General features: G+C 44.5%; 1 protein-coding gene across 1 annotated transcript in view; it reads right to left on the reverse strand.

The window, feature by feature from the left end:
* Window positions 1-23,146, reverse strand: part of ABHD18 (abhydrolase domain containing 18) — a 245,755-nt gene that overhangs the window by 108,612 nt on the left and 113,997 nt on the right. Inside the window, exons 7-8 of the mRNA XM_069242299.1 lie at window positions 20,073-20,098; window positions 5,161-5,299 (exon numbers count right to left, since the gene is read on the reverse strand). Of these exons, the coding sequence (XP_069098400.1) occupies window positions 5,161-5,299; window positions 20,073-20,098 (165 nt within the window). The remainder of the gene's footprint in view (window positions 1-5,160; window positions 5,300-20,072; window positions 20,099-23,146) is intronic.

Consider the following 23,146-nt stretch of genomic DNA (forward strand, 5'->3'; position numbering starts at 1 on the left):
TGTGCCCTAATACCTTTGTATAGATGCTAGCTTTCTGCATAGCCCATCGGACCTGTCATGCAATCATAGGGGATGAAACCCCCTTATGGGGCTTTCAAAGGGCTATAAGAAGTTGATGTTCCCCTGCAGGACGAAGTTCTTCTGTCATGACCTTGTAAGACTTCATACAGGGAACCACACACAGTTTGGGAGAATCTGCAAAATACGGGTACAAGACCATTCATGAGTTAGGGCCTGATTTAGACATTGGTGGACAGGTTACTCCGTCACAACGGTGGTGGATACCCTGTCTGCCGAAATCTAAATCCCATTATGTCCAATAGGATTTAGATTTTGGGGGACAAGATATCTGTCACTGTTGTGACAGAGTAACCTGTCCGCCAATACCTACATCAGGTTCTTGGTCTTTGCTCATCTGGAAATATGGAAGGCAACCCCATCAGGGGTACAAATCCTGCCGGTGATGTTAAGGGCCCTCAAGTCCGATACACGTCTGCAAGAAACCAAGCATAAGGCTGCTAATTTGCCTGAGAGTTCCTTCCGGGACAGGAAGCTGTTCTGGAGCCTTGAAAGAAACAGATTAAGCACCACACTGGCATCCCAAACAACTGAATACCGCAGTTCAGGATGCCAAACTAGTGAATGTTCTCCCACCGAGTGGCCCTGCATTGGGGCATGCCCCACAGAGAGAGTCAAGTGAAAGGTGTTAATTGATCTGTATGCCAGTCCCTGTGAGGCTAGTGAAGCGAAGAAATACCCCCATGCCTGTATCAGAGTAGGTCTGCAGCCTGGTACAAAGACTTGGGACTTTCCATCGTACCCGGTAATCCTCCATGCCATAAGCTGCAGAGAACCCTCCAGAAGTAGGTAATGAGGACTGCCGGAAGGATACCGGAGGAGATCTCCAAGAGGCAGTCACTACCACTACGTCTGCGCGTTGTCTCTGGACCTGCACCGTAAGTCTCAATATCACAGAGAACGGGAGGGAGGCATATCCTGTCTTCACTGTACAGACCTGTAAGAAGAGGTCCATCGCTGCGGCCATGGGATCTGGCACTAGCTGAAGAACCAGGCCATTTGGTGATCCACTCTGGATCCAAACATGCAAACAGATCTACAGTAAACAGACTCCATATGGCTTGAAAAGCTAAGAACACCAAGTAATGCAATTTCCAAAGGCTGAGATCCTGGAGGTATCATAACTGCCAGTCCTCCACCAGACTGTCCGAACCCAGAAGGTGTTCCGCCGTGATTAATATGTGACGTTTGTTGCAGTAATTCCAGAAACTCTGGGCCAGATATGACAGGGATTTGGAATTGGTATCCCCCCAAATAACTGATTTAGTGGATTGCCGCAACGTTGTCCATTTTGAGGAGGATGCTGTATTGAGCCTTCTCCTTGGTCCAGCATTTCAGTGTGAAGAAGTTCGCCAGTATCTCCGAGCAGTTGATGTGAAAAACTTGTTCTTGATTGGACCATTTTCCACCAGTGACAGATTCCATACACCTTGCCCCTCAGCCTGTGCCATTGATATCGGACTTTATTGCCAGGTCTGGTTGGGAACTGAAGATGGCCCAGCCATTCCAGGCATCTGTTTCATGCCTCCATACGAGCCAACCGCCAGCGAATTGCTGCTTGCGACTCATCAGACAGGGGAACCTTCTGAAAGTACGTGAGGCTTTTCCGTACGTGGAAAATCTTCAGGCGTTGAACAGCCCGAAACCACACAGCCAACATGCGCCGTAGCTTGTGCCTTATCTTGGCTACCTTCTGAGAGGGAAGACACAGGGTCGCTCGGAGCGGGTCCACTACGAAGCCCAGAAACGTCAAGGAGTGAGCTGGGGGTAGCACTGATTTTTACAGCTTACGATGAACCCCAAGGACTAGAAGAGGTAGACCATGAACTGGAGGTGATCTCTCAGGGACTTTGGACACTGATCCATGAGGAGAAGGTTGTTGAGGTATATTATCATGTGTATGCCCGTCAACCGGGCCAGAGACCCAGCATATATTTCCAAAAGTGCTTTGAAGTGGGTGAAACTTTATATAGTGGGTTTGAAGTGCACAAGTTTCCCTTTCAGCCCAGTCCTGTCTGACAGAATCCCTGTGGGAGGTTATCAGTCCTATGTGTGAGGGCTGGCCAATGAATGGCCTTTGAAGTGTAAGAGAGAGTCCCTCCACCCTTCCTGCCCAGGGAGACCCATTCAATATGCAGATGAAAGCAGATGTGACTGAGTGTCCTGTGTTTATGGCTGTCTGGGTGTAATGCACAAGGAGAGATGTCAACCAGCACAGACCAGACGTGGACTGGAGACAGGCTGTAAGGCACAGATGGCAGTAAGTGGAGAGAAATGCTCACTTTCTAAAAGGGGCATTTCTAAAATAGTATTATTAAATCCAACTTAACCAGTAAGCAGGATTTTCTATTACCATTCTAGCAATACTACACATGACAGAGCTGCTCCTTCCACATCAGAATCTACCACTTAAAAGTATATGAGTTCAGTTCCAATGCTAATCTATGAGAGGAGCAGGCATCAGATTGTAGAGGAAAACGAATTTTTGAGTTTTTCACTACCAGGACATGTAAAACACATAAGTACATGTCCTACCTTTTATTTACATAGCATCCGGCCCTATGGGTTACCTAGGGCCTGTCTTAGGGGTGAATTAAATGTAGAGAAAGGGAAGTTTAAGGCATGGCAAGTAGTTTTAAACGCCAAGTCGAAGTAGCAGTGAAGTTGTGCACACAGGCCTTGCAATGACACACCTTAGACATGGTTAAGGTGTTACTTATGTGGGTGGCCCAATTTGTGCTGCAAGCCCACTAGTAGATTTAATTTACAGGCCCTGGGCACATGCAGTGCACTTTACTAGGGACTTACAGGTAAACTGAATATTCCAATTGGGTTGGGACCAATGTTACCATGTTTAGCAGAGAGAGCATTTGCACTTTAGCACTGGTCATCAGTGGTAAAATGTGCAGAGTCCTAAAACCAGCAAAAACCGGATCACAAAAATGGAGGGAGGCAGGCAAAAAGTTGGGGGATGACCAGCCTAAGGCTGTCAGGTCTAATATATGTTATACAAAAATAAAATAAATTGCTTACAACCATATCATTACCTGAAATGGCAGGCAAGCACGGAACCCAGATATTTAATAAAACTATGTTCTAAAAATTAGAGAAGGGAAGGCAGAAAATGTGTTTTAGTTGGGTTTCTCTAAAGAAAAACACAAATCTACACATCTTCTACAGCCCGCAGATAACTGTTGATGGACTCATCCAGGTCTCCTGCCTCCTCCCTCAGTAATGGAGCTCCCACAAACTCAACTCTAACTCCCAAAACATCCAGTTTGTTCAACTAGCATTTAGAAGTCCCAATGTAGAAACAAAAAGGCCAACAGCACAAAAGGTTTGTCTGCAACTGACATCCTGAGTCCAATGCTGTATTTGGATTACACAGTACACTTAAAACAAACAAAAATGGATTCTCATGCCACTCAACATGGGTAAGTGTTCATCTCCATGCAGCATGACTGGATCTCCTCCTCCCTCAGCATCAATGGTTATTCTTTGGGTATGTGCATGAATCTATGATCAACCATTTAACAGCATGTTATAATTTGTTCTAAGACAGCTTGGTACCAGCATCTTTATTAACCCTTTCACTCAGCTCATTCATTCCACTCTACAGTACAGGCTCTCACTTTCTCGTACATTTACATGGTTTTCTCAGATTCCATCCCCTCAACCCACTAAAGACACTTGCCTGATGCTAGACAAAGACAATATGAACACATCAACCACATTTTAAGGGGCTTCACTGGCTCCCCCGCCTGCATGCATTAAATAGATTTTTTTCTGCATAATTTAAAAGGCTGAATAGACCAACAAGCCAGATTAAAGGGCAGGAAATCTCACCTTGCACCAGTAATGACTCCCAAAGCAAGAAAGGGGAAGACAACCTTTTTCTCGTTGACCACCACTCTCTAGCACAACCTCCATCTCGTGCTAAGACTGACCATTTCTTGCCTGATTTCAGGAAATAATATAAACTGTTTTTATTCTGCAGGCACTTCTTGTCCAACTGAGCATTACTTGTGAATCCACCATGCTTATGGAATGTTTGTCTTATAGCCTCATGCAAATATAGGAGCCTCTATAACAGAGAAACTGTTTCAGCAACTACATGGAATGATCTGGTCAAACAATAACACAAGCCAAAATAAAACTGTGTAGCCCATAAAACGAGGATTCTTGCTTATTAACATGTTAGGGGATTAATCAACTGTTAAATATTAAACACAAATCCTCCCCTTGACGAATGGTGACCCAGAATACAAAATAACAGGACAAAGAAGAGGAGAAGAAAACATTGAGGTGAGATGGTATGATCACCAAGTAGGATGACCATAATCATCCCTAGCATTAAGATTCCTGCATAACTCATATTTGGATGCCTTAGAACGCAATCAAGGGATACACAGACTGACTGCTTGTGGCATACCAGGCTGCCTTCTACCCTTCAACTTCTTGTTTCTTTTTATACTTACATAGTGTATAGTTTCCATTCCAGAAGGAGACTGGAACAAAGAAGTTGGTCTTAAAATCTTGACTGCTTTGACAATTAACTTCACAAAGTAGTCATACACTATTTCCCACAATATTTTACTATGTGGCTAGGACCCATTCACCATCTATCGATTCGCATAAAGCTTGTGGGAATGCAGAGTGATGGAAGTTAATTTTTATACAGACATTTAAGATGGTGGCAATTCTGCAGTGAGGAGTGGACTTATGTATTAGACAAACATAAACTAATGTAACTGGGCTCTGTGGTCTCTAAAATGTACGGAGAATATCCCAAAATAAACCTGTTCATGATAATATGTTTGACATCTCAACTCACTAGCATTTAATTTTGGCCTGTGGATCTGATTACAGAAGAGTTACAAGAAAATCATGTTCATGTCAACATTCCAAAAGTGGCCTGGTTCTATCAGAGTTTAATTACACAAGTTAGCTCACTAAGTGATCAGTCACAAAGACTTTCACATTCCATTGACAATAGGGTGGAGTGGAGCCATTAGAGTTCCTAAAGTGTGCACAAATGAAAAAAAATCAATGGAAAAAATAATTTCAAAAGTAAAGACTTACGTGGCCACCCATGGATATACCAGTCAAGCCAAGAGGACCATAACCTTCTCTTTCCAACCAATGCAATAAAGCAGCAGATTCCAAAACAAGAGCTCCTCCCATGACAAAGAGGTCTGAGACATTTTTTAAACTCGATCTCCTGTCCTCCACAAACAAAAGACAAATAGCATTGACTTAATTTTACTGATATTTGCTTTTAATACAAAGAATTTGTAAAATTAGATCATAGATGTAGCAGCAGATAAGAGTGATCAAATATACTTCATACCCCTTTCTAATGCATATGATTTTTCTATTTTGCAAAATTATAATTTTTTAAGTTGGCACATCAAATAAAACTTTTTTGGCAAATGAAGCTAAAAATATGCAATATTATATAATTAAAAACACAAATAATAAGACAAAAAAGAAAAATAACGTGCATGTGAAAGGGGCTTCAATACATTTCTCAAACCTTTAACTTTCTGGACTAAAAATGTATGCAAGTCCTTTATCATAAAGATACTTACCTCATAGAAACACAGCTTCAGATGAATGCTCTATTCATATTTCAATTTCTCTATCTCTTGACGTATACCAGGCATCCAGATTAAATCCAGACAGGGTTCTCTGTACACACAGGACGTGCAAGAGGTTTCTTGGCATGAATACATATCCAACATCACTAGTTCAAGCCTCTTATCAATAATACAAATGTGATGAAGTAGGGAGGGCAACAAGGAAGAAAATAAGTTACTTCCCCATAACAGTGGTTCTCCAGTATTGGTATCTTTCATCGATTCACATCCTTGAATCGTTCCCCATCGAAGTGGTAGTCCCATGGTACATAGAAAGCAGTAAATTAAAATTTTACATTAAAGTCAATGCAAAAGACATTCATTTGAGACTCAAAGTCCAGCCAATCAGACGATAGCACCCTTTAGAACCCTCACCACAGAGGTCCAGTCTCTCAGATTTTGTAGCACAATTGATGTAGAGAACACCAAGACATAAGGTGAGCCTACATGGGGAGCAGGGTGGGTCGATTGTGAATCTATGAAATATACCAATACTGGAGAACCACAGTTACAGGTAAGTAACTTTTTTTCTTTTGTAGTATTGGGGTGTCTTTTATAGATCCAAATGCTTGAATCAGAATGACGAATGCCATGCAAATTAAATAGTGGAAGGTGGAAAAAAGAATAAGTGGCCCACCTTATCCAAACAAATTCCACAGAACTGCTTGTCCTTCTGCTGCATCCATCCTGTCTGCTGTATTAAGGCAGTAGAGCTGAGTGAAAGTGTATCTGCTAGACCACGTTGCCGCTATACGTATCTGTTGTATAGACACATCTGCGATAAGAGCTGCGGAGGTGGAGACAGCGCTGGTGGTGTGGGCCTTGACTTTGTTTGTCAATGGTTTCCCTGCTTGTTGGTGACAAAATTGTATAGCGAAAGCAATCCACCTTGCTATCATCTGTTTAGTAACAGGAAATCCCTTTTTGAGGTGTCCATCACCTACAAACATTTGATCTGCTTTGAGAAAGCTGCTAGTCTTCTCTATGTAGAATTTGAGACATTGTTTGATATTTAGGGTATGTAATGCTTTTTCTGCTGGAGTTTGATGATTTGGGAAAAAAGTTTTCAATATGACTGATTCATTTAGATGAATTTCCGACGGGACCTTAGGGAGACGTTTAGGATTAGTCCTAAGGATGACACTGTCAGTCTTAAACTGGAGAAAAGGTTGATTGATTGTAAATGCCTGGGTGTCACTAACCCGCTTTACCGAAGTAAGTGCTAGGAGAAGCGCTGTCTTCCAGGAAATGTATTTCAACTCTGCCTTGTGTATTGGCTCAAATGGGTGTCTCAACATCTGCGATAGTACAACATTGAGATTCCAAGGAGGAGGAGGAATTTTTAATGGAGGAAACAATCTGAATAGTCCTTTAAGTAATTGTTTTATTATTCTGGAGGACCTTAAAGATGGAGAATTTGTGGTACAGCGAAATCTAGAAATGGCTGCCAGATGTACATTGATGGTTAAATGCGACAGACCAGATTTTGTTAAATGAAGTATATAGGGATGTATCTGTTCTGGAGAAGATGTGAAAGGGTGGACGTCGGAATCCTTACAACAGATACAGAATCTCTTACATTTGAGTTTGTATGTTTTATTTGTAGTCTGGGCTCTAGCATTTGCGAGCACCTCTCGACAATCGATCGTAATTAGGGACTGTAAAAAATTCACTACAAAGCGTCAAAATTCAGCACAAAAATTCAGCATGAAGGGTCAAAATTCAAGAAATAAATTCAAGAACAAACGTCAGTTTTACAGACACTACCAAGAGAGGCCATACTTTACTATGTTATCAGTGCATTTATTCACTCTTTTTTAACATGGCACTATTTATTCACTGTGGTCGTTTTGTGATTGGCTCCTGTTATGCTACATTTATGTGTTGCATTATATCCTTGTTCAGTAGTAAATTCAGTAGTAAATTAATGCCCTTCAGCACTGTGTCAAGGCCATCACCCCTACCTAAATCTACCCAATCTTTTTTGAAGAGAAATAACAGCAGCATTTTGATTAAACATTGTAAAAACCCTGGCAAACAGTTTGGGAAACATTTAGGTAATTAAAGTTATGTTAGTTTAAACAAATTTAACAAAAACATCTTGTTCATCCCAACCGCCCATAGACTTTCAACCTAAATTTTTTTATTGAGGCAGAGTAGATGGTGTGGGCGGCAGTCTCCCACCTAATGTCAGGATGTGAGGTAACCACAACTTGTCCGGACTAACAATCAAAGATCATAAAAGAGGAGGATGAAATTGAGATCAGATGGGAGATCCACAGCAACTGATTCAAAGGGTTGTTGCTAACAACTGGATAAATAAGGAAGAGAAGAAGGTCGGACATTTCCTAAAATCAGACAAGATGGGTCCACCAAGACTATCGGAAGCTATTGCGTACCTGGGGGTGAGTTGTCTCTGCAGACAGAAGAGAAACAGAAAAGGCACTGTCAAGCGATTGAAAAAGCAGCACCCACCCACCTTGGCAAACTCTTCTGGTGCAATGGTCCCCTGTTCATGCTTGTAAGGGTGAGCAGGGGCCAGAGCCCTTGCAAGGTTGTGCAAGGCAATTGCCCGCTTTGTCCATGTCCTAAAATGCTTTTGCAAGTGACTAAAAGCCAAACTAGTGATCTCAGTTATCCCGAAGTGTCAAGTACACAAAGAATCTTCAAAATATTTGGGGTGTAAAGTGCACAAACAAAATGTAACAAATTTAAAATGTAATTACTGTTTAAGATATGGCACTGTTTCTTCTTTATATACAATTAGACCTCAGCTTGAACCTGGAACCAGTCACCTTTCAATACCTACTGGTTAAGATCTACCATTCCCCCACTGATTTGCAGGAGGGAAATCTCGGCAGAGAGTCACCGTCCCTCTGAGCCCAATTTGCTTTTTGGTCTTCTCTTCTGCTTTCTGTAGTGGGCACGTGGCACTAGTGAGGATGGTGTGCTACCCTGATGATTGCATTATTTTGCAAATCTTCCCCGACTCGTCCTTCATCAGACACGCCACACATATGATTTGGTCACTGGGGCACCGTCGGGTAGCACTTTCCACTCTAAAGCTACCCGTGACTGCGGGTGGATTAGGCCTTCTGGACTAGGAACGCTATTATTCAGCTGCACAGGTCCAATGGGTGACTCTGTGGCTTTCTGGCTGCCCCCCTGCATGAGATGGGATTTATCCGTAAAGACTTTTAAGGAGGGCTTACTGCACTGCTCATTGTTTTCTACTGACCATTCTATGGATCGCCATCCAGAGTTATCATGCACAGCTTTCTCTTGCCTTGCTAGAACCTGTAAACTCACTGACAAAAAAAAAAAAAAACCCTGAGCTCCTGCACTGCCTTTGCTGAGACGTCCCACTCGCACAAGATGGCTGTGCCCAGAGCAGCTCCATCAGTGGCATGCTGCAGGTGTCTTAAAATTGGGGGATTTGTTTCTGGACGGCGAGCAACTAAATTTCCAAACCCCTGTGGCAGACTACTATCTTCACCCTGGTCAACTCCTTACTTACAACCATCTTAAACAATCATTAAATGCCCTATTTCATGTCTGCCACCTAGCACTAATCCTACATGAGGTGTGCCAGAAGCTCTACACAATTGGGACTGGTGGCAAACTGATGATGGGTGTACAGACCTTTCATGCAACATGGACACCACTCCAAGTCTTCTCGTCATACTACCTGCGTGATTGATGTGGCCAAACCTCTGCAAGATACGGACTGGACTAAAATACTGGACTTTCCCCACGAAGTATCCCACGGCTGTCACTTTAAGTACATTCATAGAGCTTCCTTGGTAATGCAACCTGCCTGTTGCTTGAAATTGGCTTTGTGGTTTGCAACTCACATTTCATTGCTTTCAATTTGCTGGCTTTGTTTAAGGTTATCCAGCTTGAGTTTGTCCCTTCCCTTGACCAAACACTATCTACAGTATCCTTCCGAGTGCTCCCTTTCTGTAAGCAAGCCTGTAAATCTTGTTCTTATCTCATCACATTTGCTGTGCATTCAAAGAACAAGGTCAAATGTCAGGCTCTGTCTTCGGTGGGAACTTAGTGCCAGATGTACCAAGCAATTTTGCATTCGCAAATGGTGGGAATTGCAAAATTCGGCCATTTGCAAACACAAAAATGCCTTTCAAGATGTATGAAAGGCCTTCGATGTGCAATTTTAAGGAATCATTAAAATAGTGATTCCTTAAAATTGCGACCCCATTTAGAGAATCGCAAATAGTGAATTCCTATTTGCAATTTCCAAAGCACATGTATCAAGCATTTCCTGAATGCGAATTGGGCAATTTAGGAAATGCAATTACAACCAATTCCAAGCCTCTTTGCATTTGCAGATTTACCAGTTGTGCACATTTGCATTTCTTTAGGGAAGTAGATACCCTGGCAAGAAGGCCTGTTTCTTATCTGTCTGCCCCTTCCTCAGAGCCTTTTAATCCAGCTGGGGAAACTGATCTGTCCTAATTACATTTTGTACTTTAGCTGAAAGGCTAAAATTATGGACAAATGCTACTCGTTAAGCCTTTCATGACGGACAACGGATATTAGGGCTAAATTAGGGGTTGGGGTAGTGCATGCTTGTGGTATTGTTGGTTCGGATCAGAAACCGATGAATCCCTGATTTTGGTTAGAAAGGATTTGAGCGCTAGGAAGATGGCTTTTAATTCTAGAAAATTGATGTGGAGCGTTCTCACTGTCAGGTCTTGAAGATGAGCACCCATGTGTCTTTGATCATGACATGTTCTGGGATTTGATTCAGGAACGAGAGACCTTAGGAGATGTGGGATGTCTCTGACCACCATTTCATGGCCTGCCTCATTGAGGAGGTTATTTGAACGATATAGTCGAAAGATCCATTGATTTGGACTCATTGACTGTCCAACTCTTCCTGAAGAGATCTCATATGGAGACAGCCGTTTGGTATAAGTTAAATGCAAGAGGAGATCGTCCCCATGAAAGACTTGTAGATTCGGACAGAAATGGACTTTCTTTTGGCGAGGCATAGTGCTAGGTTTCAAATCTTTTTCTGTCTGTCTTGGGAAGCAAAGTCTTTTGCTTGTTCTGTATCCAGTACAGCTCCTAGAATGGTGATGTTGGTTGTAGGAGCTAGGTGTGACTTTTGGTAGTTGACTGAGAGACCTAAGGTGTGGAAAAAAGATAGGCATGTTGCTGTGTCTGTGGCTGCTTGGCATGCTATGTTCACCTTTATGAGCCAATCGTCCAAGTACGGAAAAACTTGAACTCCTCTTTGTCTGAGCTATGCTGTAACTGGAGCTAAGACTTTGGTGGACACTTGAGGAGCTGATCTCAGACCGAATGCTAACACTTTAAATTGGTAGTGAGTGCCGGCTACTTTGAATCATAAGAACTTCCTGTGGTTGGGGTGGATTAGGATATGAAATTAGGTGGCTTGGAGAGCCAAGGCCATCATATGATCCCCTTGATTGAGCAAGTGTAATACATCCTGAATAGTGACCATACAGAATGATTGTTTTTTCAGGAACTTGTTCAGTTGTTGAAGATCTAAGATGGGGCGCCATTCACCTGTCTTCTTCTGAATGAGGAAGAAGCAAGATAGACGTTGGTCCCTCTCTAAAACATCGGTACAATTTCTATGGTTCCCTTGTCTATCACTGTGGTAATCTGCAATAGCAGCTCCTTCAAGTGGGCAGGTTGAGGTTCTTGCGGTGGTACATTTGGAGGGGCTTGTTGGAATTCCAGGGTATGTCTTCTGGTGATAATATTGAGAACCCACTGGTCTGATGTGATCTGGGACCACTGGTGGGAGAAGCTGGAAATTCTGCCCTCTATCTGAGTAGTGTAGTAGGGGGTGGTGGCCAGTACTTAGTGGAGGTCAGTGCTTTTTGGAAGTGTCTTCGCCTCTGTAGGAAGACTTTCCTCTGGTGGGGGATCTGTAGGTTGCCACTGGTGATTGCATTTAGGGGTGTTGTTGTGTGGTGGTTGGACAAAATTGGCTCTGATAAGGCTGGTATTGCCTATACTGGTGGAAACTGCCTCTATAAGAGTAAACCCCTGGCTCCTCTAAAGGCTTGCCTTCTGTAGTGTACAGTACCTAAATAGCTGGGTGTCTGTCTCTATAGATTGTAGCACCTCATCGACATGCTTACCGAACAGGAGTTCCCCATTGTATGGCATGTCATGTACCCTCATCTGAACTTCCGGGCGGAACGAAGTGGCCTTCAGCCATCCCTGGCATCATAGTACTGCTGCTCCGGCCAGCTGTCGAAAACCTGTGGATGAGACATCTATTGCACAGTCTATGATCTTTGCCGAAATTTTTTCTCCCTCTTGTAGAACCTTCCACGCTTCAGATTTAGCATCCTCGGGAAGAAGATCGATGTATTGGAAAATGTCTGACCACATTTGGCGGTCGTATCGCCCTAGGATCCCCAATTAATTTGCTGCTCTGACCGCCACCATGGTCGAGAACTTCTTTCCTATACTATCCAGGCTTGCTCCTTCCTTATCTGGAGGCACAGAAAGTAGAGAAGATGGGTTTGTGGACCGGCCTTGGGCTGCCTGAGTTATCACAGAGTCAGGTTTGGACAGACCAACTAGACAAGCTGGGGAGTTCTCTGGCGCTTTGTACTTCTTGTCCAATCTGGGAAGTACTGCTGGTATTGAGGATGGAGTCTGCATAACCTTAAGGCCCTGTTTCCAAATAAAATCCACAATCGGGATAGCACAAACTGACTTTCTGGTATCCTCCTTAAAGTCATAAAGAAAGTAATCTGATTGCTTTGAGATGATGGGAAGCTGAAATCTTTTACAGCTCGTTCCGTAACACTATGGAACCCTCCTATGTCCAGCGGTGGGGAATCTACCGGTGGTGGAGTACAGGGGGTTGGTGTTTATATTTAGTAGTCGTCCCACTCATTGGGAAGCAAGGCAGTGTCCTGAATCCCACCCTCTTCTTGGTCCTCATGCGATGAAGGTGGATCAATTATAGGAGGTGAAGAAAGAGGTGGCAATGGTGTTGCGGGTACTGGCAACTCTGAAGACAGATTTCTGCTAGAAGGCCCTAGCGGTGGCGGTCACTAAAGTGGTGTATGTGGTTGTGGAGTTGTAGATCCTGATGGTGGGAATCTGCTATAGTAGCCTTGCATCATATGCTGTAAATTGGCGACCAGTGACATTGGCATTTGTACTGTGGGTTCCTGTTGTTGTGGTGAACCTGTGTTGGTAAACAAACGGTTCATGGACATTTTAATTTTTGTACTGCTGGTCCTCCTAATCCTCTCACCGGCATTTAGTTTGTAAATCCGAAGGACTACAAGTCACTCCAAAAAGTCCTTCATCCGAATAATCACCCTCATATTCCTCTTCATTATGATCGAGAAGGTTATCTGGAGGGGCAGGCGATAACTTACTGGGTGAGGTATGTGATGGTAATAGTGTCTCTTGTGTGGACTTAAAGGTATTAATGTTAAGGGTAGGAAAGACGGTTAGTATGAGTCCAAATCAGGTCTTGCTGAAGGCACTGTTTTTGTTGTCATCAACGGCGTTGGTGTAAACGGTGTGTCGGCAGGATGTAACTGAGTTGTTGATGGTGCCGCCACCGACAGTGCTGCCAACCACGGTGTTGTCATCGCCGGTGGAGCCAGCAATGGTATTAACGTCAACGATTTAAATTTGTCTGATGTCATCACTTTTTTTGCTGACGTCGACAGGCCTGATGACAAGGAGCAGAACTTTTTTGTCGATGGGTCAAACTTGGATGTCTTTGTCATGTTGCCGTCGCTGTGGTAGCAGTTGTGACCAAGACTGTTGTCGATGATGTGCTTGTCAGCGGTCTTGGAGACAAGACTGCCATTTTTATTGTCGTCGGCGGTGGCAGAGATGTGGATGTTTTTTTCACCCGAATAGTGCTGGCAGCTGGTGTAGAAGGTTCAGAATGACCTTTCCTAGTTGAACTCTCTTTCTTCGAGGTGGATGGACGTTCCTCTGTTTTTTTACCCCCACTGAATGGGTTTTCTTGCCTGTCTTACTTCATTTTGGAGTAACTCTCCACAGATCTCTTTCTTTTTTTCGATGGCACAGATTTCTGTGAAGTATCGCTGTCGTCATCAGAGAGGCGGGGCTCTTTGGTCTTTTTGTTGCCAAAGCAGGAGCCTATCCTCTCTGACTTACAGGTTTTTATGAGCAGAGGTTTGACAAATCTTACAATCTTTCACCTTGTGGTCTGGGTAAAGACATTATATGCAGCCCATGTGAGGATCTTCACAGTGGAGCCTTAGCTTCCCACAGGTGCTGCAGGGTTGAAAAAACCTTTCTTGGCTGCAGGCATGATGTCAGAAGACGCAGTCCAAGGAGTAAACAACATTATTCAGAAGAATTCCTATCAGACTAAAGTGAGCAGAGCTCAGGGAGACTCCCTTCACACGACGTGCAGTAGAAAATCTGAGAGACTGGAGGCTCTATGGTGACGGTTCAAAAAGATGCTGTCGTCTGATTGGCTGGAATTTGGTAATTTCTAATAACACTGATAAGCTATTCAAGTGAATGTCTTTTGCACTGACTTCAATGTAAAATTTTAATTTACTGCTTTCTATGTACAAAGACTCCCACTTCGACGATGGGGAATGATTCAAGCATGGGACTCGATGAAAGATACCCCAATACTGGAGAATCAATAGGACCAGAAACCTTGATACCAGATGATAAGCAATGTCTTCTTCAAATGGTGATTTTCATCTTGAAAATTCCTCTTCTGAAAAACATGTAGACAAAAAAGCCGAAGTAATGAAGGAGAACGGAGTGCTTATTTTTGGCCTCAGTCAGAATCAAAAGAATGTTGCTAATCATGCCTTGAAATAAAGCTGTACTTGCTGTGTCTGTTAGTAGGATTATCCAGGGAGAAGTCTCTGAGCAACAAAAGGACTTCAAAGGACAGTGACCACCCAGAGAAGCTTCTTCAACTACTTCACCACACCACAACCAGGAATACTTCCTTGATTTACAGCCAGCAAGATACAAGCCTCCCAGATGGCAAAGATTCCTGCTGATCTGTCATGGCAAACTAATGGTGTTCATCTTTTGAAAAATAAATATATTGCCCACTGTGGCAGAAGAAGAATATTGTAATCCAGGCCTAATCCAACATGGAAGTGGAAAAACTATTTTAACTACCTAATGAGCAATAATTTGTGCATATTTCAGACCCTCTTAATGAGAATTAGTAGAATGGCCATTATGTGAACCCAAGTGTTTTACTCCATTACAGTGGCAGGTAAGAGTTGGCCACCAGTGGGAACTCTCACGAGTCATCCACAGCAGATAGGCAGACGACCTGATTGGCATGGGGCCATCCCCACACGCAACACATAGCCCTCTTTCCTCACAAGGACAGCATTCCATAACAAATAGTACAAAGGAGGAGGCATTGCAATGGAATATACTCCCCATCTTTGGAGCACCTTTGCTTGTCTTTATGTGAGAGTGAGGCGGGGGCTATGTCGGGTTATGACAAGGACCCTCTTGTGGTAGGTAGGTGGGGCAAAATCGGAAACACCACATTATACAGTTCACATTTCTTCCCAACACTGCCATGCAGTGGAGAGGGATCTATATGTGTAGTCCTGCTACACCAGGACTTTATGGTAGGTGGATAAAATCGCCTGTGATTCGGCACCAGATGCCCTTATACAGCCTCTGTTTAGAGTACTTCCACAACTCTTTTTCTGTATTGGTTTACTTTATCTAATGCTTCATTGTGGAAAGGAATATCAAAATTTCCGCTACTACATTCTGTACAATGGTGAATACTACTTCACGGACCATAATGTTCAGTTTAGGAGTCCCTCAAGTACATTTAAGAAAATATAGCACATATGGAAGTTTAAGAGAGCAGCAAAACAATAACAGACATGAAAATCGACACGGAAAACACTTAAATCAAGGGTAATAGAATCCCATTCAGCAAAACAATCTGATCTGAAAATTCTGCAGGGAAAATGAACAGCTGTCATTCGAGGACAGCAAGGTGAACAGAGAAACTGGGTTAATGAGAGAGTGGCGTAAATATGTACTGCATATAATGCTTTAAATAAATGAGAAAAAAGTAAAAGGAGGCAAACTTTAGAGGAGTCCATAATTGATGCCTTATTTATACTCCCCCAGGCACTCACGATCCCAAGCCGTCCACTGTGCCCAATGCTGAGGGCAACCAATCTTTCTGATGAAAAACACTGAGCAGTGATGTGATGACTGGTACTATTATTTCACGATTATAGTTCATGACATGATGGTGACGTGCAGTTGTGTGGTGGTTCTACCCCTCAATTTATGGCGATAAGTAAGATGCCACCCTTTGGAAAGAAGATTTGTTTTGATGGTGTCCGGAGGGTGAGTCTTTCTTTCCAAACAATGGACAGAGGTGCCATGAAGAAGGGAGAAGGAGCAAGCACAGGATCACGATCCCCAGAGGTAGTGGAGTTTACTGCGATCGGTGATCAGTTGATGCATATGCATACCAGATGGAAGGGGAGAGTAGGAAAGTACCCTCTTTTTGGCATGGTTACCCCCTTTTCTTCCTGTTGTCAGTGTGTTTTGACTGATTTCACTTTGATCCTTCTAACCAGGAGCCCAGTGATTGTGTTCTCTCTACCTCTAAAACTTGGTTGCTTAGGACTTTGCACGCCCCATAACTGGCATACTGGTGCCCCCATAGAAGTCCCTACTATCTGGTACTTAGGTACCCAGGGCATTGGGTCACCAGAGGTTCCCCATGGGCTGCAGCATGTATTGTGCTACCCATGCGAGCCCATGCAAAATGTGTCTGCAGGCCTGTCATTGTAGCCTGCGTGAGAGATGCATGCACCCTTTAACTACAGGTCACTGCACCAAGTCACTGTAAGTCACCCCTATGGTACACCCTCCTAGCCCAGGAGGCAGGGTGCAGGTACTTGTGTGTGAGGACACCCCTGTATGAACAGAGGTGCCCCTACAAACCCCAGCTCCATTACACTGGGCTTTGTAAGTGCAGGGAAGCCATTTTACCGGTGTACTGGACACAGGTCACTCACTACCTGTGTCCAGCTACACAATAGTAACTCCGAACTTGGGCATGTTTGGTATCAAACATGTCAGAATCATACCCCTATACTGTTGCCAGTATTGGCTGTATGAATCCATGCACTCTGGGGGCTCCTTAAATGACCCCCAACATTGCTCCTACCAGTCTTCTGGGGTTTATCGAGCAGTCTGCACTGCTGCCACCCCTCAGACATGTTTCTGCCCTTCAGCTCCTTGACCTGCTCAGGCAGAGGAAGGCAGAACAAAGGATTTCCTGTGGGAGAGGAAGGAAATAGGCATTGCATGGTTTGGGAGGGGACCCAAGCCATGTAACACATTTGGTGCCCTCCTTGCATAAACCGGTTTGCACCAGTTCAGGGACCCCAGGCCCTGGTCTGGCGCAAAACTGGACAAAGGAAAGGGGAGTGACCACTCCCCTGTCTATCACCACCCTAGGGGTGGTGCCCATAGCTCCTCCAGTTGGCCACTTGATTCTGCCATCTTGAATCCAAGGTGGACAATGGCCCCTGGGAGCACCCGAGTGACCAGGTCAGGTAGGTGACGTCACAGGCCCCTCCTGATAGGTGGTCACCCTGCTAGGTGGCCAATCCCTCTTCCTGGGCTATTTAGGGTCTCCCTCTTGTGTGGGTCTTCAGATTCGACGTGCAAGGTTCCAGCAGGACTCCTCTGCATCGTTTACTTCATCTTATGGCCACTGGGACTGCAACTGGACCCTTCAGGAACTGACACTCTGCAACTACAGTGAGGACTCAGCTCTGCAACATTGTTTCTCCGGCTCCTTCCAGAAAATGCAACATTTCCCTGGCTGTGCATCCTCTGAGGGTGGTGAGTCTTCAGCCTGAACAAGAAGTAAGAAGGAATCTTCCTTGGAGTGAAGGAGTTACTCCCCTGCATCGCAGGCTCCAACTGCAACAATGACCACCTATGTGGATCTTCTCTCCTCCGGAGCTGCGTGGATCCTACATCACAGGTGGTGGTCTGGATTGGTCTCCTTGGTCCTCTTTAACAGCTGTCCAATTTGGGAGACGGTAAGCCCTTGCCTCTCCTTGTAGGACAGTACCCCTGTGCACCGCGACTCTTGCAGCTACCAAGGCTGGTGTGTCCTTCCGGTAGCCCCAACCCCCAGTACTCCTTCCTGCAAAGCACAGTCTCCTGCCTGCTGCTCCAGCGATGTGGGACTCCTCTTGAGGTGTGCTGAGTGGGCCTCACTGCGACTCCTGTGCTTGCTTGCTGCCAGTGGGTTGTGTGGGGGGGCTGCCTCCTCTTCTTGTAACTCTACCAGCTGGTGAACGTCACCCCGGACTCCCCTCCTAGGGTGGAGTCCCCTGGACCTTGCTAGTCCTCTTCAGCCTTGCAAACCGTCTTCTCCGTCTCTTGCATTTGCTGAGGCTTGCTGGTGGTTTTCCAGCACCACTAACCGACTGCATCTCGTCTACCGTCGTGGACTTCACTTGTTTCACTCCTGGGACTCATCTTCATCTCTGGTGCTGCACTGCTGGCCTTTTTCGTCAACACCGTCATCCTGCATCCACAGAAGGGTGGGTAGTGGCTCCTGCCACAACCGGACACTTCATTACACACTGGACTTGGTCCCCTTCCTTTGCAGGTCCTCTTCTGTCAAAAGCCATCTTTGGGTTCTCCCAGTCTTGGCTGGGTCTTGCATAATCCTTTTCCAAAGTCCTCCTGTTAGTTTCGGAGAAACAAGGTACTTACCTCTGCTCTCCTGGTTGCTGGGGGTCACTCTGGTACTCACCTCTTGGGGTTCCTAGTTCCTACAACTCCCCTCTACTGATTCTACTTCCTTGGGTGGGGGACTGTCTTTCACATTCCACTTTTTTAGTATATAGATTGGTCCTCCCCTAGGTCCCTCACTATTTGCTATTGCTCTTACCAATGCTTATTGCTTTCTATGCTTCTACTGATTGCTAATGTGTATATAATAGTGTGTTTACTTACCTCTAGTTTGGGGACTGCCTATTCAGTATTCTAGTACTTGTTTTACTCTAATAAAGTATCTTTATTTTTGTAACACTGTGTGGTTCTTTCATGTGTGAGAGAGCTCTGACTATAGCGGTATTGCATAGGCTTTGCATGTCTCCTAGATATGCCTTGGCTGCTCATTCACAGCTACCTCTAGATTTCTTTCTGAAGAAGTCATGAGAGATCTCATATAGAGGGTGGCAGCCACTCTAATGGGGAACCTACAAATCAGTGGCAAGTGTGCCCGATAGTCCCAGCGTTCAGCCCTGACGCTCAGCACAAGGGGCAACAGCTCCAATAACCAAGAAAGACTTCCTGGATTTGGTGTTTTCTGCTTCCCTACAGAGTTCTGCCATACTTAAGGTTGTGAACGGTGACAAGCGGTTTACGGTGACAAGCGGTTTATTTTTACAGCCCGGAGGTGGTCAGGTCTTACTCAGCCAGTCTCTCTGACAAGACTGGAGCGGTTTTACCTGACCGAGATGTTTTTTGTTTGTGTAATGCTATTTCACTGTGTCTGGACTCCCTTTGATGCTCACACATTGTTGTGGAAGGAAGGCATGAGAGGGTTTAAAGTGCTGACGTGATGTTTTTGTATTTTGGAATAATGATTTCCACCCTGCACTTTTTTACTGCTGCTCTCTCTTCTCCCCTTCTGCCTTTTTTTCCTATGTCCTTCCTTGTACCTTCTATATACCTTCCACAAATGGTTTGTGGTGTGGTGGTTTGTATACTGGTCAGAGTAATTTGTTATAAGAAGCAGTATACTGTAATTTGTGGTCTTTTGGAGTTGTGGTAATATTGATTAAAGTCGGATGATGTGCCTCCAAATGATTGTATTTTAGGCATATAAATGTTCCCAGCCAGCAAACATTTTTTCTAAAAATATATAAAGTAAGCAGGCAATGGACAAAACTACAGAAGAGAAGGATAATCAAGCACATGGCAGAAACAAACAAGAACAAAGAAACAGCCTGCAGAGATGTGCGTTTGACAGGAGCTGACCGATGGACCAATCAATCAACTTGAATTCATAAAGCACGATTAATCACCTGAAGATTTATTCATCTCAATATACAAACACAATTAGGCGAAACACTGATCTGGTAAATTAAGGTGTTTTCAGGTGTAAGTACATAATCAAAACAGAATCTTAACTGAATAATGTGACAACTTTGTTGGAGGGATAACATTTTCATGGACACATAAAATAGGTATATCTGCATCTTTGTGACAGACTACATTTGAACATTTCCTTCCACCTAAGCATGAATTATCAATGCTGATAGAGTGAAATAAAAAACTTACACTTGATCCTTTGGTTTTCTGCAGCCATGTTGTTTCACGTTAAGGACAAGTGCTGTAGTTATTAAAGAATATGCAAACCACATGTTTATTTACCTAGCCTCTCAGATACAAAACCAACATAAAATAACAGTAAAATTTGGAGAGGAGCAGTAATACAAACAAAAAAGATATTTCAGGATGTTTGTTAGATTATTTTCTCCCAGTGGCGGATTCTGCACGAGGGCGTCGGGGTTCCGCCCTCGTGAACATTACAAAAAAAAAGGTGAAAACAAACTCCCCTAACTCCCAGTCCCTCCCTTAAAGAAATGCACACACCTCTTTCTTGCTTGGGGCTGGGTCACGTGAGATTAGACTGGCAGGATCAGGTCAGGCCCTCCCCTGACTGAGTCTATGTTTGCCGGGCTGATAAGCTCACAGCCTGAGGCCTGTGAGGTCATCAGCTCGGCAAAGGCATAGCTCAGAGGACCAGTCTCCACCCCCTGATGACGTGTAGATAAACTTAGCTCCGGGCGCTTCAGGTTGAAGCCCTGTAGCGCTAGGGCCTTCACGTCAGTCAGGGTAGTGGAGGATGGTCACCCCACGCTTTCCCAATTCGTCACGGAGGTTGGGTGTAGCCCTGTGACAAGTTGGGAAATGGTGGGCGGGGCTTCAGGCAGGAAGGCAGTGGCAAGCTCAAAATCGAGTCTGCGCACTGCGCAGTTTATGCACTGTCAGCAAACACGAGGTGTTTGCTTCCCGCGCCTCCTGCTCCTGAGCAGCCCACACCAGCAGCAGCACTGCTTCCAGACGCCTCGTGGCCGTGCTCCGGGCCGGCACCGGCGCCACCCTCGCCTTTCTGCTCTCGCCCCCAGAGGACGGATGAGGATGGCACCTGCCTGCCCCCCGGCCTTCCGCGACCGCGACTCCTTCTTTTTGTGGGTAGCGTAGCCGGGACCCAGAGGAGCCCCTGGGGGCAGAAGAAGACGCAGCGTCGCTGAAAAAGACAGGGCTGTCTCCGTTTACAGTAGGTGAGTCATGGCTCGTGTCCATCTTTCATTCCTATGAGCTCTGACCAGTGCAGGTAAACGTTCATACACAGCTCCACTCACTCAGACACGCACATAGGGAGACATTCAAAGTTAGGAACTTGCCAATTTAGGCAAAGGTACAGTAAATGCGTGCAACATCTCACTGCACAGGTTGTAGATAATGAAGGAATAAACAGATTCTAAAACTCGTTGGGAGAACTAGGAGACCACAGCAGCGTGTCAACGGTTCGGGAGAGTGCATAAAGCGTGTGTCTCTCTGTTGCAGCAGCCTTTGGGTTGAAGCAGCACTGACTTCAGATTTTAAACAACATTTATCTAAAAAACCACAGACTAACGCGCATACCCGTGCATTAGGAGGTTAAAAAGATCCCACCACCATTGGGGTCAGATTTGGACCTATAGTTTGATTCAATTGGCAGAAGGCTGGATCCAACTTTATTTTCTAAACCAGGGAGCTTAGAAGTAAGAAAGGTCCCTTGTATCAAGTCACTATAGAAAATTAAAGACTCAATGACGGACCTGCCAAGGGCGAGGGACACCAGGTTATTAAAGCAAGAAAATATGCAGGCTGCACCAAATCCAAACATGCCTTAAATAAATGTATGAACACATTGTATTACAGCACTGAAAAATATAACACTTCAGATTCTTGCTGCACTTTTTAAACTTATTTCAGGCACTACATGTATGATGCCAATATGGGCATATTTCAGTGTCTTCAGATTAGATTTTCAACGAGCTGGGCGCTTATTGTCATTACGAAGATTTGCATGTCTGTGGGGTCACGGTGCACCGGGATGCATCATGATTTACTAATTGAATGCTAAAAAATGGGATATATTACAGTTTAAATTTAGGCTAACAACATCATCTGTGGTTGAAGAAATGTATCACCAAGATATGTGGCTGACCTGACACAGCAAGAATCTAGCGTGTCTTGGCAGATGTATTGCTCACAACCTTAGTTTTCTATCTATTTAGTTTGTAGCCTGACATCTGGCATACAACATCTGGCCAAATTGAGCTGCCTGTTTGATTGGAAACAGAGCACTGGACATTGCTCCACGTACACCACACTTCTAGAGCTGTGTGTACTTGTGTGTCCTGTCATAATATCCATAGCTGTGCTTCCTGCTGGCTTCCGCACACCCACTGAGCTGCTACCGGAGCTGTGCACTTCAGTGCACCCCCCAGGCCTCATTGAGCTCCAGACAGGCCTGCATACTCGTGTACCTTTGTCATTCTTACATGTGTACAACTTGGACCCATTCCCATAGTTGTGCTCCACAGCACCTTCAAGTCATTTCAATACATGTGCTTATGTGCACTCGCATGACTGCTGCTAGGCTGCCCATTTTTCCTTCCCTTGAGATTTTGTCCGGTGTTCTCCCACAGAATTGCTGCCCAAGCTGCATATTCCATTGTACATCGGAACCATTTTAAGGACTGTGGCAACAGTTTAAGTGGCTGGGCAGAAGAGCTGTGTATGCTCCTGTGCAGCTGCTGAGCGACTTCCAGTGCTGTGTCTGCAGAATTGTTGCTGCACAAAGTATGTCCCTTTTAATTCTGTTTGTGCCTTTTAAATGTTCTTGAAGCAGTTTCTTCCTTCATTGCTCCCACACTGAACTCATTCTCTTAAAGTGCTTTATATACTCTGAGGAGCAGGGAATCCTGTAGAAGCAGCGATTCCTACACAATTGCATCTCATGGCTCAGTTCTTTTTGTTTTAACTGCTTTACTTTTCTCTCGTTTACACTTATTACCAAAGAATAACGTATGGACTGTAAATATGGAATTACAAATTATTTTTCCCTCTGCGTTATCATTACAAGGTAGGCCTGGCGGTGTGGCACTTGTGAAGGGGATCTTTCTTTCCTCAGTTATTTTCTCCTTCCTCTCGGATCATTCTACCAACAAGGGTTCACTTTTTGGCGCACTTAGCAATAGTCCTTCCTCTTCCCATTACACTAAGGGTATGTATGGCAGAAGCAGTCCTGTGACTCGTCCAGATTGAGTCAGATCTGAAAATCAGACTTGTTGACATCC

The sequence above is a fragment of the Pleurodeles waltl genome, chromosome 1_2 (genome assembly GCF_031143425.1).
Source record: "Pleurodeles waltl isolate 20211129_DDA chromosome 1_2, aPleWal1.hap1.20221129, whole genome shotgun sequence".
Classification (NCBI taxonomy): domain Eukaryota; kingdom Metazoa; phylum Chordata; class Amphibia; order Caudata; family Salamandridae; genus Pleurodeles; species Pleurodeles waltl.